This window comes from Carya illinoinensis, chromosome 1 (genome assembly GCF_018687715.1).
Source record: "Carya illinoinensis cultivar Pawnee chromosome 1, C.illinoinensisPawnee_v1, whole genome shotgun sequence".
NCBI lineage: Eukaryota > Viridiplantae > Streptophyta > Magnoliopsida > Fagales > Juglandaceae > Carya > Carya illinoinensis.
The window spans coordinates 39,425,456-39,441,894 of NC_056752.1; the positions used below are offsets into that span (position 1 = coordinate 39,425,456).

Sequence of the window (16,439 nt, forward strand, 5' to 3'; positions counted from 1 at the left end):
AGTGTAGAAAAAGTAAAGAGATATGAACACACAGATTTACGTGATTCAACATATTGTTTAAGTCCACGGGGCGCTTGGGGGGCACTTGTGGAAGGAAAATCCACTATAATATGCTTGTTTTATAGTCTCTCTCAGCCTCTCATTTCTCACTGTACAATGAAAATCTTGAACATATTTGTTGGAGAAGACCCCCTCGCTGGAGCTCCCTTTTTGAGAGGTTGAAGAAAAAGTTGAGTACCCAAGTCGTCTAGCTGCTTGCTTTTTATCTGATCCCTATCCGCGTGTCGTCTGTAGTGATAAGGCAGGTCACATTTGCGTGTTTGATCTCTTTCTTTTCTTTCCACTTTTTCCCTTCCCTTCCCATCCTTTCCTCCTGACATCTTCACTACCTTGTCTCCCTTTATCTCCTCTCCCTCTCTCTTCTGTCTCCTAATAGTTGCTTTGTGGGCTGAGCCTGTTTAGGTATGGACATTTTATCATTTCAATATCATTTACAGGTTTGACCTTAGACTCGATAATATAAAATGGTAGAATTTATTTAAAATAAAATCTTAACATTACAAAGTAGAAAATGGTGAAATTTATTTCATCAGTCTTATATAACTTTTTAGGAAATGAAAAGATTAGAGATGTTCTGATATATATATTAATATGTTCTAGACCATGTTATCTAATATGTCCATGGAAACTGATACAGACACAAAGGAATCCCATAAAGGGATCCCACACGCTGACGTGGCAAGTCAGTTTATTTTTATTTTTCTCTAAAATCCCCCTCCCCTGCTCTGCCTCTTTCCCCTGTCAGTTTCCTTTTCTTTTTCCTTAGAATCCCCTACTCTCCCTCTTTCCCCCGCTGCTCTCCTTCCCATTTTCCTCCTCCCTTTCTCTTCCAACCCACAACCACAACCCGTTGCACACAAACCACCGCCAATCCCTCTCCTCCCTTTTTCTTCCAACCGTGAGAGTCGCACAGCTTGAGCAAGTTATAGGTTTTGGGTGGCCGTTGTCCATCTCCCTCCTCCCTTTCTCTTCCAACCCACAATCATAACCAGTCGATGTTGTTGTTGCCCACAAAGCTCTAGTTGTTTGGTGTTCATCCCTATTAGGAGAAAATACCAATTGTTTATCTATGTTACGTTCAACAAGCACTCCCGTAGACTGTAATAGAATTAAAATAATTGATTTAAACCAGAAAGTAAGAAATAACATACACAAGGGTGAACAAATAACAGAAATTTCAGCCAGCTAGTTATGCAATACAAGCGAAATTTTAGTTAACATGTCTTTGCTTCCAACTCATAAATGATAGGATCAGACTAGAACAAGCTTCAAACTAGAACACAAATACATTAAAAAAAAAAAAGAATAGCATAAAGAAACAAGAAAAGAGAATGAAAGTGGAAAGGGAGCCACTACAAAGTAAGTTGCATAAAGGAAAAAAGTTGAAAAAAATGCCATAGAGAGAGAGAGAGAGAGAGAGAGAGAGAGAGAGAGAGAGAGAGAGAGAGAGAGAGAGAGAGAGAGAGAGAGAGAGAGAAAGTGTGTGTGTTACCTGGCGTTGGGTTGCTGAAGAAGTTTGCAGGGACGTTGGGTTGCTCCAGAAGTTTGCAAGGATGTTGGGAAGGAGGGAAATTTGTGAAATGGGATGGATGCATGGCAGGGCTGGAGTGTCGATTGTTTACTTTATGGAGAAAAAGACAAAAAAAAAAAAAAACTGACGTGGTATTTATGCCACGTTAGTTTGTTGGATCCCTTTATAGGATCCTTGTGTATCTGTAGCAGCTCCCTATGTCCAATATTAAAATTTTATTTTTCAAGCGTTACACTTTTTTCATAAAAATTTTATGAAGAGTTTGTGACTTTGTGTCAATTTGTAAAAAAAAAAAAAAAGTATAGGTCATTTGTCATAAGTTTTTTACATGGCTGAGTTTTGAAATGGTCTCTTTTTTAAGTGCATACCCCCCCCCCCCCCAAAAAAAAAAAAAGCCCAGCCCTGAATGAGTACCACAATGTTTAATAAAAACCATCAAACCCCAATTCTTCTTCTTCTTCTTCTTCTTCTCTCTCTCTCTCTCTCTCTCTCTCTCTCTCTCTCTCACCCACCCAATCGCACTCTTTTCCATCTTTTCTCTGTTACATTTAACTTCTACCAACAACAACCACCACCCTCTACGGCTTGCAACATCACGTCGCTTTAGTGCCTCGGTGCAAGTATCTCTTAGATCTCTATTGTTTATGTTTATTAAATCCTCTCATCACCAATTTTTTTAGATCTACACAGATATTATTACGTAGTGTTTGTTTTGTCTAATTTGGTATCTTGTTTCATTCGATTTGATGCATGTGTATTGATCTCATTATTTCAGCAGCGCGTGGTCTTAAGAGAGAAATAACGAAAACAACAGCTATAGGGTCTGGGTCTAAGGATCTCTCGTATCTCCCCTCTTTGTTTGTTGAATCCTCTGAGCATCTTTTTTTTTTTTAGATCTAAACATATATTACATATTATTTTTTGGTTTGGTTTAATTTCATGTATATGCATATGATTTATTTACTTAAATTTTAGAAATTCAAACATCTTACAGATTGTATTTGGCTTTGCTTTCGTTTCATGCATATGTAAATTATTTCTTTAGTAAGCTAGTAGAAATTCAAACATCTTGAAGTGAGAAGAGAAATAAGAAAAAGCATACTAATACCAAGAATCACAAGGAAGAAGATGAATTCAAAGGCCACTAAGAAGTTTGTGTGAGAAAGTAATAGAAGATCTAAAAAAATGACTAAGATGAAGGAAAATTTTTCTCATTTTTTCTAGAAACTAGGGATGAGATAATTACAAAAAGTGTCAGAGATAAAGTATTGATTAGAGAGGGGTAGCTTGGCGAGTTAAGGCAGTTTTGATAGATATTTTTTCTAAAGACTAGAAATTCAAATAAATGAATTTTAAAGATCTGAAAATTATTTAATTCCCCTCTTGTTCTGGTTGGGAAGAAAATTGTTAAGGCTGTTGCTTGGAAGAAATTGAGAGGGGGTGAAGTTAAACTTAATATTGATGGTAGTTCTCTTGACAACCCCGTGCTGGCTGGAGAGGAGGCATTTTCCTAGATGATAATGGCCGAACCATGGCTAGTTTTGCAACATATTATGGAGTGGTTTCAAATATAGTAACAGAGAGTCGTGCGCTTTTTGATAGTTTAAGAATGGCACAACAAATGGGACTCAAGGATTTTACGGTGGAATCGAATTCGGCGGTAATAGTGGGATGGATCCGGTCAGGAGATTGTAATCTTCGGTATTTGTGGAATTTTTTTGGAAGAAATTAAAGTGTTGTTTCATGCCTTGAATTGTAGTATTTGTCATATTTTTCGATAAGAATTTTCTTGTCAAACAAGGTGCCAATAATAATTGTTGCTCATTCACTGGAATAGAAATAGGAAACGGGATGATTAGAGGATTGCTACACACGGATTGTTGGGAACTTCCTTATTTATGTTTATAATTTTCTTCTATATATTGGTTTTGGTTCTATGGAATTTTTTGGCAAAAATAATTTTTTTTTCTTAAATAGAAAAAAGTGCAAGAGATAAAGTAGAAGAAAGAAATGTTAAAAGGCAATAAACACAGTCTGAGGTGGAGGAAGGAATGCAAAAAAGAAAGGAATTCGATATAAAACAAGGAGCAAAAATGGAAATAAATTAGTAGATGAAAACACTATTCATCATCGATTTGCACTTACTTAATAGAGATAGATATAGAGAGAAACACATAAAACATAATTAAAGATGTAAAAAATATTAGCATGTTCATCAAAATAAAATTGCTCAAGATTTCTCTTGATTGTAAAAGATAATGATCAGTTAGAGGATGTTTCGTTCAAAATTATGATTATAGAGAAGAGAATAAGATAATAGAGAAAAATCATATATATGTTAACAGGTGGGCTTAAGAAAATAAACCTTTCGACTTTCATAAGCTTTTTGAGTCAAAAATTTTTGAGTTGTAAATATAAAGACTTTATCAATCAAAGATTTAGGTTAAAGTTTGTATTTCTTTTTTCAAAAATTATTTTTATTTATTTTATAATAAGATTTTCTAGGGATTTGTGAACTTATTTCAAGCTTATTAGAGTTATGAACATATGAGGTTATTTGATAATTGTTTTGTAGGATAAAGAAGGCCGGTTTTCTTAAAGATTTTGAGGGGTTAAGGGTTGTTCAAAATTATAAGGAATAGTATTTTCTCAATTATTTATCCTTCGGTCCTAGTCGAGCAGTAATTTTATAGAAAATAAAAGATCACGTAGAAATAAGAGAAATGTGCATTTTGCTACCCCGAGTAACCACTAAAACTAGCTATATTACTATTACAGCCTCAAACTACAACATTGATACTTTATACTCTAATTCAATCTTGATAGTTGAAATAAATGACATATAGACAATATGGTACAATTAACAGTTAGATGTTAACAGTGGGAGGGAGGTGCAAAGCATCATTTTGTAATAATATGTCAGTGCAATGCGTTAAATCTAATATTTCTGATATAAAATGCAAAGGAAAATACTAAATGTATTTAAGAAAAACTTACAAAAAAATTTACTTTTCTATTATTAGTTATTGATACGTTGAAAATCATGAAATTTGAAATTTAAAATTTAAATTTATAAAAAAAAAACACTAACAAAATGAGTTTTGTAAATAAAAGTATAAATATATGTGGTACTACTCGAATGCAAAACCTTTCACAAAATTTCACAAATTAAAATTTCATCATTTTAATTCTCATCATTTTCTTATTAGTTTATAATATAATATTAAATCATTAGAAAATATTTACTATATTTTACTTATAAAATTATAATTTAATATCATATTATAAAATAATAAAAAATTGATAAAAATAAAATGATAAGTAGTATTACTCATTTAATTATCTCATTAATTTTCTAAACAAAAATATTTATAAAATCAGTTGTTTGGAATTTGGGCTGGGCTCCACAAGGGCATAGTTAGTTGGGTTGTCTCTTTGTCCTTAGTAATTGAATTGCTAATAAAAGGGCTTTAAGCTGAGAGGGTAGATAATGGACCACCTGATTTTTTATGTTTTATTATACTAAATATAAAAGACATCAGCCGAAAGTGGGGTCTAATCCTAGTATTATATGCTGTTTTGTTGTGACAGATTATCCTCTAGCCGAGTTGAGCCTGAGAGGTGAGAGACAAGCGAATTTGGACGGGACCTACTCAATTTATTATTATTATTATTAAGAAGCTGTTCCAGTCCAATGCCCATTTATTTTTTTGACTCTTGGGTTGGATCCAGCCAGCACAACACTCCCCTCCCCTGTCCTTATCTTCACCACCACCACCCGCCCAAACGGCTCCGTTTTAACCCTCTCACTCTCAAGTTCTCAACTCCCCCCAATTTCATTTCCCCACATCCTTACTGCATCCTTAACGTGCGCAACCCTCCCACTCTTATTATTCACCCCCAACTATATTTATTGATTTATTTATTCCTTTCGTTTCGCCAACTCAACGTTCAAAACTAACCCTACTCTTTCTACGATTGCCGCGTGATTTTGACGGTGATTCACTCGTCAATTCTCCAAAACGACGGGACTTTTTTGGAAATTTGTGCTCCTTTCTTCTTTGATATATCGTTCAGATTCTCTGTTACTCTCTGCTACGTCCCAGTCCCGGATCTCTCCTTCTTCTCCGTCCTCGTCGTCTTCTTCTTCTTCTTCAAAACCATAGCTCGCATTCATTCATTCAGATTTTGATTTTTTTAATTCTATTTTTCTACGAATATTTTGCTCTAGAATGCTTATCGTTTATAATTAAAAATTTAAGACCTGATGGTTTCGGCTTGATTCTTCGATCTCTCTCGTCGATTCATGGCGGCGGGGGCAATGGCGACCGCCGCCGGAGCTGCGGTTCTGCTGTACTACGTGCTGAGCCGGAGACTGGGAGCGGGTAAGGTTGAGGGAGATGATCGCAGTGGAGATCTATCGAAGTCGATCAAATCGTGTAGAAGGAGAATCGTTCGCAGGCCAGCTCAGGCCCCCGCCACGCTGTTCGAGTCGATCAACACGCTGTCGGAGACGCTGCGCTTTACGTATTCTGAGACTTTGGGCAAATGGCCAATCGGGGACTTGGCTTTCGGGATTAAATATTTCATGAGGAGGCAGGTCTGGGATATTTTAGAATTTTGATTAAATAAAACCGTGTTTTTTTTAAATTTTATTTATTTTAAAGCATTTGCCTGGTTGAAATTGTAATGCTATACCGCTGAAGGCTTTGGAGTCTTTCCCTATGAATCACATGGTTCTCCCACCCCCAAATCCTCACCCCCACCAGTTTCTCATAACGTTTGCTTGTTCAGTACTGACTGGTTTAATGGGTAAAAGTAGATCTTTTCCTTCGAGGTCATTCTCGAAGTGGTGGCCTCTGTTAAGCTTGTGTTGTGAGCTCATTCTCGTTATGATTGGCATCTTGCAGGGTAACTTACAAGTTGCAAGTGTGTATGCTGGTAGTGATTGTATTCAACTTAAAGGTCCGGAAATTGTCGTGGAATTGAATAAATTTCTAAGGTTGTTGACCCTTTGTATCCTCTTCTCAAAGAAGCAGTTTCCGGTGTTTTTAGAGTCTGCCGGTTTCTCACAGGAAGATGTCCTCCTTCACAAGCCCAAGGCAGGGGTGCGTTACCATCTAGAGTATGCTTTGTTTTGGTTTTAGTCTCCCTCCTTTTTTCTTTTTTTTGTGGGGGTTTCATTTCTATCATATCTTGTCCTTTTTTAGCTGCTTCATAGAAAATTATGCAACCGGGACTAGTTACTTACCCTTTGACGATTCTGACTGCAACTGTCTCAGAAGGCTCCTCACACGGGAGATGAAATGAATAGCCATAGAACGGATTGTTGCACATCTCGTGAGGCTTATTCATAGAGGGTAGAATAAATTGATAGGGACTATAGGCAACCACTGAGGTAAAAAGCAGACGACTTTTCAGAAAAATAGCAATTTTCAATTTGCATTTTTTGCTGTAAAATTGGAACGTACCTATTTATATGCCCAATTAACAACTTACTGATGATCACATATGAGTAATAAGACTTCAAAAAAAAAAAACATGTGAGTAATAAGACTTCCAATGTGGGCTAAACTTTGCGAAAATATTAAGTTGTAGGTTTGGCCTTTCTCCCAAGGTAGTTGTTCCCATTTTCTTATACTAACTGTAATATACGTGCCAAGAAAAACATGCTTATTGTTTTCCATATTAGTAGTAAAATCATACTTGAGTATTGCCTTAATTACCAGAACAATGATTGCAGCTTTTGAAGCCCGCTTTCACAATTATACGAGATAAAGATTCAAAATGTTTCCTTCTGTTGATTCGTGGTACTCATAGCATTAAAGATACACTAACAGCAGCAACTGGTGCAGTGGTCCCTTTCCACCACTCGGTTTTACATGATGGTGGGATAAGCAATTTGGTTTTAGGATATGCCCATTGTGGAATGGTTGCTGCTGCTCGTTGGATAGCAAAGCTTAGCACTCCTTTTCTGCTCAAAGCTCGTGATGAATATCCCAACTACAATGTTCAGGTACTATTTTTCTTCTTATTTTAATTTTCATGTCACTATTTAATTGTTCTAATTTCGCTGTTAAGTTTATTATCTTTCTGTCAAACAAGTTGAAAGCATGTGGTTGTTTCAGAACTTTTTTTTTTGATAAGTAAATGTGGTTGTTTCAGAACTTTTTTTTTTTTGATAAGTAAATGTGGTTGTTTCAGAACTAATCCTTTTTTATGGATAGTTGAACTTAGAACACATTATGATCTTCATTGTTCCATGTCTGTGTGTGACATCCTGGTTGTGAAGGTGTTTTGTTAATTTCGTACTGGATGGGTAGATTGTGAAATCATACAGGTGTTAATTCTCACATTGGTTGTTAGTCGGTGTCAGTGACCTGGACTTTATTAGTGATTTAAGGAGGTTTTTGTTACACCAATGACTTGTTCTTTTGCGAGTAGCACAAATGTAACTAGAACTTTCTTGGGTGATGACATTTTGCTTATATTGTGGCGTAACAATATAATCATTTTAGTTCAAGTTATACAGGAACTGATGATGCCAAATATCTTCTAGTAGTTCTTATATAACTGTGCGATTCATCATGAGAGCAATATGGTCAGCTCTTTGACTAAATTTTCATACGACTTGGTTGATCTCAATATTGACCCTTGTGTAGATTAAATCATATAATTTGTGATCACGTGGATACAAATTAAATTTGAATTATGATGTGTTGGCATTTCACGTCCACTTGGATTTTCTTTGTAAGATATATAAATCTCTAATCCTTTGTTTTTGTATACCATGTTATATCTTCAAGATGTCAATTTTCAACCATGAGTTACTGTACATAATCGGTTCGCGCAATATATTTTTCTTATAAATAAATTTGTACTTAATTTTTCATATTCAGATTGTTGGCCATTCGCTTGGTGGTGGTACTGCTGCACTTTTGACATATATTCTTCGAGAGCAGAAAGAATTCTCCTCAAGCACTTGTGTCACATTTGCCCCAGGCATGTACTGATCAAGTGTGATACTTATGTTTTCTTTCAGTTACTACCAATAAGTGGGTAACTTTATTTTATGGGCTTTATAAGGACTTCATTAATGTTCATAGGATAGAAGTTTAATAACGTTTGCAACTGGCTTTCTACAACTACGAATAAGTTGTACTTGTTGATTATTGTCATTGAAGTCTGAATTTTGTGGACTTCCGAACTCGAACTAACTGGATTTTGTTTTGTTTTTGAGATCCTTCAATGAGTCAATTTTGCAGATTGTACTTATAGAAAAATCAAGAAGTTTCAGATAGTACTTTACAGAAACAGAAAAAAAAGTCATACTATGATTGCTTATTTATATCAAGTGAACTTTATATGAGGATGAAGAGCGTACTTATAAAAGAAAAAAAAAAAATTGAGGATGAAGAACGTGCACTTACATTAGGAATAGGCAATATGACATTATCATGGAACCTTGATATTTATTTGGGATAAGGAACCAGGTTGAGTTTATTTGCATGGCACTTTGTTTAGTAAGATATGTTCTTAAACTCATAGCATGAATGGCATCTTTTGTCTCAAAACCTGCAATATTATCATGTGGAGGACATTAATGATGCTAATGAGCAGTAGCTCAAATGGCACCTCCTTCCTCCATAGGAAAAGGGTGAAGAGTGAGCTCGTGGCTTCAATACCCACTGGATGTTTGTCTTACCTATAAAAAATAATGGATGTCGTTAGCGATGAAAATCCTGTTTAGAGTTGCCAGAATTGCATATGCAGCTTAATTCTTTCAAAGAGGAAGACAAGATAGCAATAATGGAGGGTCGAAGGAAATTGGATCTTTCTGCATTTGGTATTTATAGTGTTGAAATTCCCCCCCCCCCCCCCCCCCCCCCCCCCCTTCCTTTTTTCACAATGTTTAAAGTGCTTTACAAGGTATCATTGTCTCCTCTGAAACTTGTGGTTCAGTACGAGGTGCTTTTTCTAAATTGCATGTATTGTAATTTTCATTTTGCAGCCGCCTGTATGACTTGGGAATTAGCAGAATCAGGCAAACACTTCATTACTACCATCATTAATGGTTCTGACCTGGTTCCAACATTCTCAACAGCTTCTCTTGATGACCTTCGCTCTGAGGTTGGAAATGGCCTGATAGACAATGAATTCTTGACATTAACAGGGAAATTTCAAGTCTCTCATCCATTAGAAACTTTGGTAATCCTTAGTTAGATTGTTGGTTTCAGGTCAGAGCATCATCCTGGTTAAATGATATGCGGGATCAGATTGAGCACACAAGGGTTCTAAATGTTGTTTATCGCTCTGCAACTGCTCTGGGATCTCGTTTACCATCTGTAGCTAGTACAAAAGCCAGGGTTGCTGGTGCAGGTGCACTTCTGAAGCCAGTATCCAGCAGCACTCAGGTAGGCTTTAGCTCACTCTTCTTGGTTAAGTTCTAGCAACATATACTTGTCTACCTTTTCAAGATCTAGACTTAACCTAGAGATCAACCTGGTAAATTGCACAAGTTAGTTCTCTTATACATTGCAGGTAATGTAATATTTTCCCATAAATCTGCTCGACAAGGGTTTGAAACTAGTTTGAGTGCATACTTATCGTGGACTCTTTTGCTTGGAAAACTAAATTTTGATAAAATATGATGTAATAATACCTTGTACTTTTTTGTCTCTCAATTCTTGCTTGAATATATTTTTATCATTAAAGAAAATTCTGCTTGGTAAATTTTAGGTTGTGATGAAGCGTGCTCAGAATGTTGCTCAAGCTGTTGTCAGAACTCGCTCATCTCTATCATCATGGTCTTGCATGGGTGCACGTCGCCGTCATGTGGGCTCAATTATGGATTCTGAAGTAGAGGATCTGCCTGAAGCAGCTATGGTGTCTGAAAGAAATTCAGACGCTGCTGCAACTGAAGGGATGACAAGTGACCCGCTTCAGAATGAAGTGCAATCTAGTTCTTCTAGCAATGAATCAGGACATGATGATACAGACGAAGAAGAGCTGCTGCTTCCAATAGATAGAGTCACCAGTGCATCAACCGTGGAAGATGTCACTGAAGGTGAGTTGTGGTATGAACTGGAGAAAGAGCTTCAAAGGCAGGAGAATGAATCAGATGTTAGAGCCCAGGAGGAAGAAGCGGCTGCAGCTAAAGAAATCACTGAAGAGGAAAATATGCTGGCTGATGCAGTGGAAGGTGATAAGCCAATCTCAGCGTCGGATGTATCAGAGAGTGTCCGCTTTTGTCCCCCTGGCAGAATCATGCATATCGTTTCCGCCCCTGCATCTGTTACTCCTAATATGGAGCATGGTATGCACAGTGAGGAACACGTTGGTATATACGAGACACCGAGAGAACTGTATAGTAAGCTACGACTTTCAAAAACGATGATAAATGATCATTATATGCCTATGTATAAGAAGATGATGGAAATGTTAATCAGGGAACTGGAAAATGAAGCAGATTGTAGTTTTGAAATGTGAAATGTATAAATTAATAGTCAAGAGATTACATATGTTGTATACTCTTCATTTTATTTATATACAACTCTTTGATGCTATTGAGGAGTCAAGAGTGTTTCTTGTGCGATATCTGTTTCTTTTGGATGAGATCCTTCTTTGCTTGACCGGGTGTGTTGGTACTGTGCGCTTGACCGGGTGTGTTAGTACTGTGCTTATTGAAAACAGACTTATCGAAGCCATTAGTTCTACTGTACAGAAAACATAAAAGGATTGTTAGGATCCAGATTTGGTATCCCAACAACAGGCATTTTGATTTGGATAATAGAGGTTGTAACATGCTTGCAATTTTAAAGGGATTACATTTACAGAAGAAAATTTTATTAATTTATCTTTCTTTCGCTATGTCAACCTTAAATGACTTACCACATAAAGATAACATCTGGTTTCAGAGTTGGCATAAGTTATCTTTTTCTTGTATTTATATTTTTCAGATTAATCATGCTCTTTTCTTTGGTAGTTGAGTGTACGGCATAACGATTTCATATTACCTAATATGGTTGGTAAAGTATTTTATGCGTTTGCTGAAATGGGCTTAGTGAGCCCAGCCTTTAGGGAGGCTTAGGCTTCCAAAAATTGACGGGCAAGCCCACCTAAGTAGGGCGGAACTTGCTCGCCTCATATAAGGTGTTCGTGATGTTGGGTGTCGGCACGACCCGCCGTCTCTAAACGATCATTGACGAGTCGCCTTTCACCCCTGACAGGACGAGTTATTTTCAAATATAGGCTGTCGCTTGCTTATTTATAGAAATACTCTGGGCCTTCCACTTCTTAGCTTTTGCGATGTGGGACTCCAATAGTCCAATTCCCATCCTTCTTCTTTCTGCTTGAATTGGTTCACACAAAAGTCTTACGTGCTGAGCAGCCTGAGCCGAAGACTAGGAGCGGGTACGGTTGAGGGAGATGACCTCAGTGGATATATATCAAAGTCGACCAGATCGTATAGAAGGAGAATCGCTCGCAGGCCAGCTCAGGCCCCGGCCACGCTGTTCGAGTCGATCAACACGCTCTCGGAGACGCTGCGCTTTGCGTATTCTGAGACTTTGGGCAAATGGCCAATAGGGAAAGACTCCAAAGCCTTTAGCCGTATAGGGAAAAGTTTAGATCCTTTCCTTCTAGGTCATTCTCGAAGTAGTGCTCTCTGTTAAGCTTGTGTTGTGAGCTCATTCTCGTTATGTTTGCAGGGTAACTTACAAGTTGCAAGTGTGTACGCTGGAAGTGATAACTCAAAGCGAATTCGATTTGTAAAATAAAAGTTCCGTTCGTGAAATTAGATATTCGCTGGATTTATAAATGATATATATCTAATAAAAATAAATTCAATTTGGTTAAGATTCGTTAATATTTGTTTATTTATGTTTAAGTCGACTGGTTAGCTTAATTCAATTAAAATTTATTTATATATTGATAAATATATATATATATATATATAATTGTATATATACATGTGTCAGCTAATAATATAAGTATATTTTTTTTATAATTAAATATATAATATATAATCTAATTATTTATGTCTATATAGTGAATATATTTTATAGATATATTTTATAATTTATATAATAATTAATCGATAAAATTTAATAATTTTATATATTAATACGTGGAAACCATACATAAGATAGATATATGCTATCATATTAAGTATATGTATTAATAATATATATAAGCAAATAATATATTATTATTTTGGATAAATATCAATTAGTTAGATATTAATTATTTATAAAATTTTATAATTCAATAGAGATTTTACTTGTTAGTTGTATAAATTCAAAATTAGATTTTTTATTTTTTTATTTATTTAATTTATTAATTATTAAATCTTATTAAAAAAAATTACCTCAGTTCGAGTTAAACTCATTTGTAGGACGAGTTCGAGTTTGAGTTGAGAGTTTAGCTTATTGAGTCGAGTTTGAACAAAGAATAAAAAAAAAATCTCGAACTCGAATATTTTGAATTGAACCGAGCTATACAAACCAAAGATAGGCTTGGCTCGATTCGATTACAGCCCTATATGCTGGCTTCTCACATGAAGAAGTCTTCATTCACAAGCCCAAGGCAGGGGTGCATTACTATCTAGAGTATGCTTTGTTTTGGTTTTAGGATTGATTTGGAGTTTAAGATTAGATGAGATAGTTTTAGATAAAATATGAAAGTTAAATAAAATATTATTAGAATATTATTTTTTAATATTATTATTATTTTAGAATTTAAAAAAGTTAAATTAGGATTTGAAAAAGTTAAATTGTTTATTATATTTTATATCGGAATTTGAAAAAAATTGTAATGATGAGATGAGATGTGATAAAATATTTTTTGAATCTAAACGGGTAGTCTCTCCCCCCTTCTCTCTCTCTCTCTCTCTCTCTCTCTCTCTCGGGGGTTTCATTTCTATAATTTCTTGTCCTTTTTATGTTGCTAAATAGAAAATTATGCAACTGGGACTAGTTACTTCCCCCTCTGACGATTTTGACTGCAACTGTCTCTATTATGGAAATAAACACTGCAGCAGATCACGGCAAATCAAGTATTCCTACACCTTGATTCCAGGAGTCCTCAACGGCTACAAAATTATTTTCCTTCCATGTATACCTCACTTCCTTATTTATAGTTTCCTATAAATCTGTTTCTACAGCTGTAAACAAATCCTCACCGATTGTATAGAAACTGATATAAATAAACATGATCTCTCGCTGCACAAGACACAAGCGTTTCCAGCATTCTTGTTCTATTCTTTCATGGTATACAGAGCCTAACATAACCTCTGTTTTTTTTTTTTTTCCGATCCATACATATGGCCTTCAACTCGGTTACTCCCATAAACATCCATAACCTCGTCACAGTTAAGCTCACCAAGGACAATTACCTCCTCTGGAAAACTCAGCTCGTCCCCTACCTACGTGGTCAGCGTCTTTTTGGTTTTGTTGATGGAACCATCACCAATCCTAGTCCCACCATTCCCAACCCTGAAGCAGCGACCTCCCAAACTGCTTCTACTGAAATACCAAATCCCAAATACATTACCTGGTATGATCAAGATCAGGTTGTTCTAAGTGCCCTGGTTTCCTCCTTATCCGAGAATATCCTGGCACAAATGGTTGGCCTCACAACTTCAAGAGAATTCTGGGTTGCCCTCAAGAGAATGTTCGCCTCTCACTCTTCCGCTCGCGCCATACAAACTCGACAATTTTTGGCCTCCAACAAGAAAGGTAACTTGTCAATTTCCGATTACTTTCAAAAAATGAAATCTTTTTCGAACAACTTGGCTGCCATCGGACAGCCCCTTCAAAACCGTGAGTTTACAGCTTACCTTCTTGGTGGTCTCGATAATTCGTATGATGCTATTGTCACGTCCATTTCTACTCAAATTGACAAAATGACTTCTGAAGATATGTTTAACCATCTTCTTGCGTTTGAGCTACGCCTTGAGCAGCAACAAGCTATAATTGACACCAATGTAGGCTCGATGAACGTGGCCACACGGACTGATTCCAAGTCACGTGGTGGACGACATCCACCACAACAACGTTCTTCTCACAAGCAGTACCAAGGTTCCAACTCCAACAATAGAGGCAGGGGAAGTGGCAACAGAGGAAGAGGTGCTCCACCTACAAACTACTCCTCCAACCCGAGACCCCAATGCCAAGTCTGTGGAAAAAATGGTCACATAGCCATCCAATGTTATTACAGGTTCGATCATGCCTATCAAGGCACTCCTCCTAATATGGCGGCTTATGTAGCATCTCCCTTACCACAAAATGATACCAACTGGTATCCAGATACTGGTTCCACAAACCATCTTACCAACGACTTCAGCAACTTATCAATGCATTTCGAACCTTATCTTGGCAATGACCAGATTCATGTTGGCGACGGGGCAGGTTTACCTATAAAACACATTGGTTCCACTACTCTTTCGACCTCAACAAATTCTTTTATTTTAAATAAGTTGCTGCATGTACCTCATATTAAGAAGAATTTAATTTCTGTGAGCCAATTTACAAGTGACAATAATGTTTATCTTGAATTTCACTCTTCTTCTTTTTTGGTGAAGGACGAGGCAACGGGGAAAGTTCTTCTGCGCGGCAAACCTAAAGATGGCCTCTACATTTTTTCGACCTCCATGCCACCAACAAATCGTCCTCAAACATACCTCTCTCAATGGGTGCCTCTTGACGTCTGGCATTGTCGGATGGGCCATCCTTCCTATCAAATTGTTCGCCACCTTATTTCCAAATTCTCTTTACCTACTTCATCTAATAAAATTCCGACTGTTTGTATAGCTTGTCAACAAGGAAAAAGCCATCGTCTTCCCTTTTCTAGTTCTCAATCCATTTCTCGTCACCCTCTTGAATTAATTTTTTCAGATGTTTGGAGTCCATCTCCTATCATGTCAACCAATGGCAATAAATATTATGTTTCGTTTGTTGATCATTTTAGCAAATTTACATGGTTATTTCCAATTCCACACAAATCTAATGTCATGCAAATTTTTTGCTCTTTTAAAAAATTTGTTGAGCGTCAATTTAATTGCAAGATAAAATCGGTGCAAACTGATTGGGGTGGGGAATATTGCTCCCTTCACACCTATTTTGCAAATATTGGCATTCAACACCGAATCACTTGTCCTCATACGTCCCAACAAAATGGGTCCTTTGAAAGGAAACATCGTCACGTCGTTGAAACGGGCCTCTCACTCTTATCCCATAGCCATGTTCCTCACACCTATTGGGATGACGCTTTTCTCACGGCCACTTATCTTATTAATCGCCTTCCCACCACTCCTCTTGGTATTTCACCGTTTGAAAAACTTCACAAACATGCTCCTAATTTTTCATCTTTAAAAATTTTTGGCTGTGCTTGTTTCCCATTTCTTCGCCCGTTCAACCACCACAAACTTGATTTTAGATCAAAACGTTGCGTCTTTATTGGCTATAGCAACTCTCACCGCGGATTTAGTGCCTTGATACGTCAAATGGCAAGGTCTTTATTTCTCGGCATGTGATATTCCTGCACCTTGATTTGCCGTGATCTGCTGCAGTGTTTATTTCCATAATAGTCTCAGAAGGCTCCTCATTCATGGGAGATGAAATAAATAGCCATGAATGGATTGTTGCACATCTCTTGAGGTTTAGTCATAGAGAGGGTAGAATAAGTTGATAGGGACTATAGTCAACCACTGAGCTAAAAAGCAGAGAGGACTTTTCAGGAAAATAGCAATTTTCAATTTGCATTTTTAGCTGTAAAATTGGAACTTACCTATTTAAACGTCCAATTAACAACTTACTGATGATCACACTAATAAGACTTCCAATGTGGG

General features: G+C 36.6%; 1 protein-coding gene and 1 long non-coding RNA gene across 3 annotated transcripts; both read left to right on the top strand.

Annotated features, from left to right (window-relative positions):
* Window positions 1–2,092: 2,092 nt before the first annotated feature.
* LOC122302638 lies at window positions 2,093–2,591 on the top strand. Its single transcript, XR_006240493.1, has 2 exons — window positions 2,093–2,211; window positions 2,367–2,591. It is a non-coding gene; the product is annotated as an uncharacterized LOC122302638 (long non-coding RNA).
* A 2,820-nt stretch (window positions 2,592–5,411) lies between these two features.
* LOC122318523 lies at window positions 5,412–11,157 on the top strand. 2 transcript variants are annotated; one of them, XM_043135952.1, is made up of 7 exons: window positions 5,416–6,191; window positions 6,502–6,699; window positions 7,335–7,607; window positions 8,491–8,593; window positions 9,603–9,721; window positions 9,829–10,005; window positions 10,331–11,157. In XM_043135952.1, the coding sequence occupies exons 1-7, from the start codon at window positions 5,898–5,900 to the stop codon at window positions 11,078–11,080; spliced, it is 1,914 nt and encodes a 637-aa protein (XP_042991886.1). In that variant the 5' UTR covers window positions 5,416–5,897; the 3' UTR covers window positions 11,081–11,157. The 2 variants fall into 2 exon arrangements, with proteins under 2 accessions (XP_042991895.1, XP_042991886.1); XM_043135961.1 differs by lacking the exon at window positions 6,502–6,699 and having other exon boundaries at window positions 5,412–6,191.
* The last annotated feature ends 5,282 nt before the right edge of the window (window positions 11,158–16,439 follow it).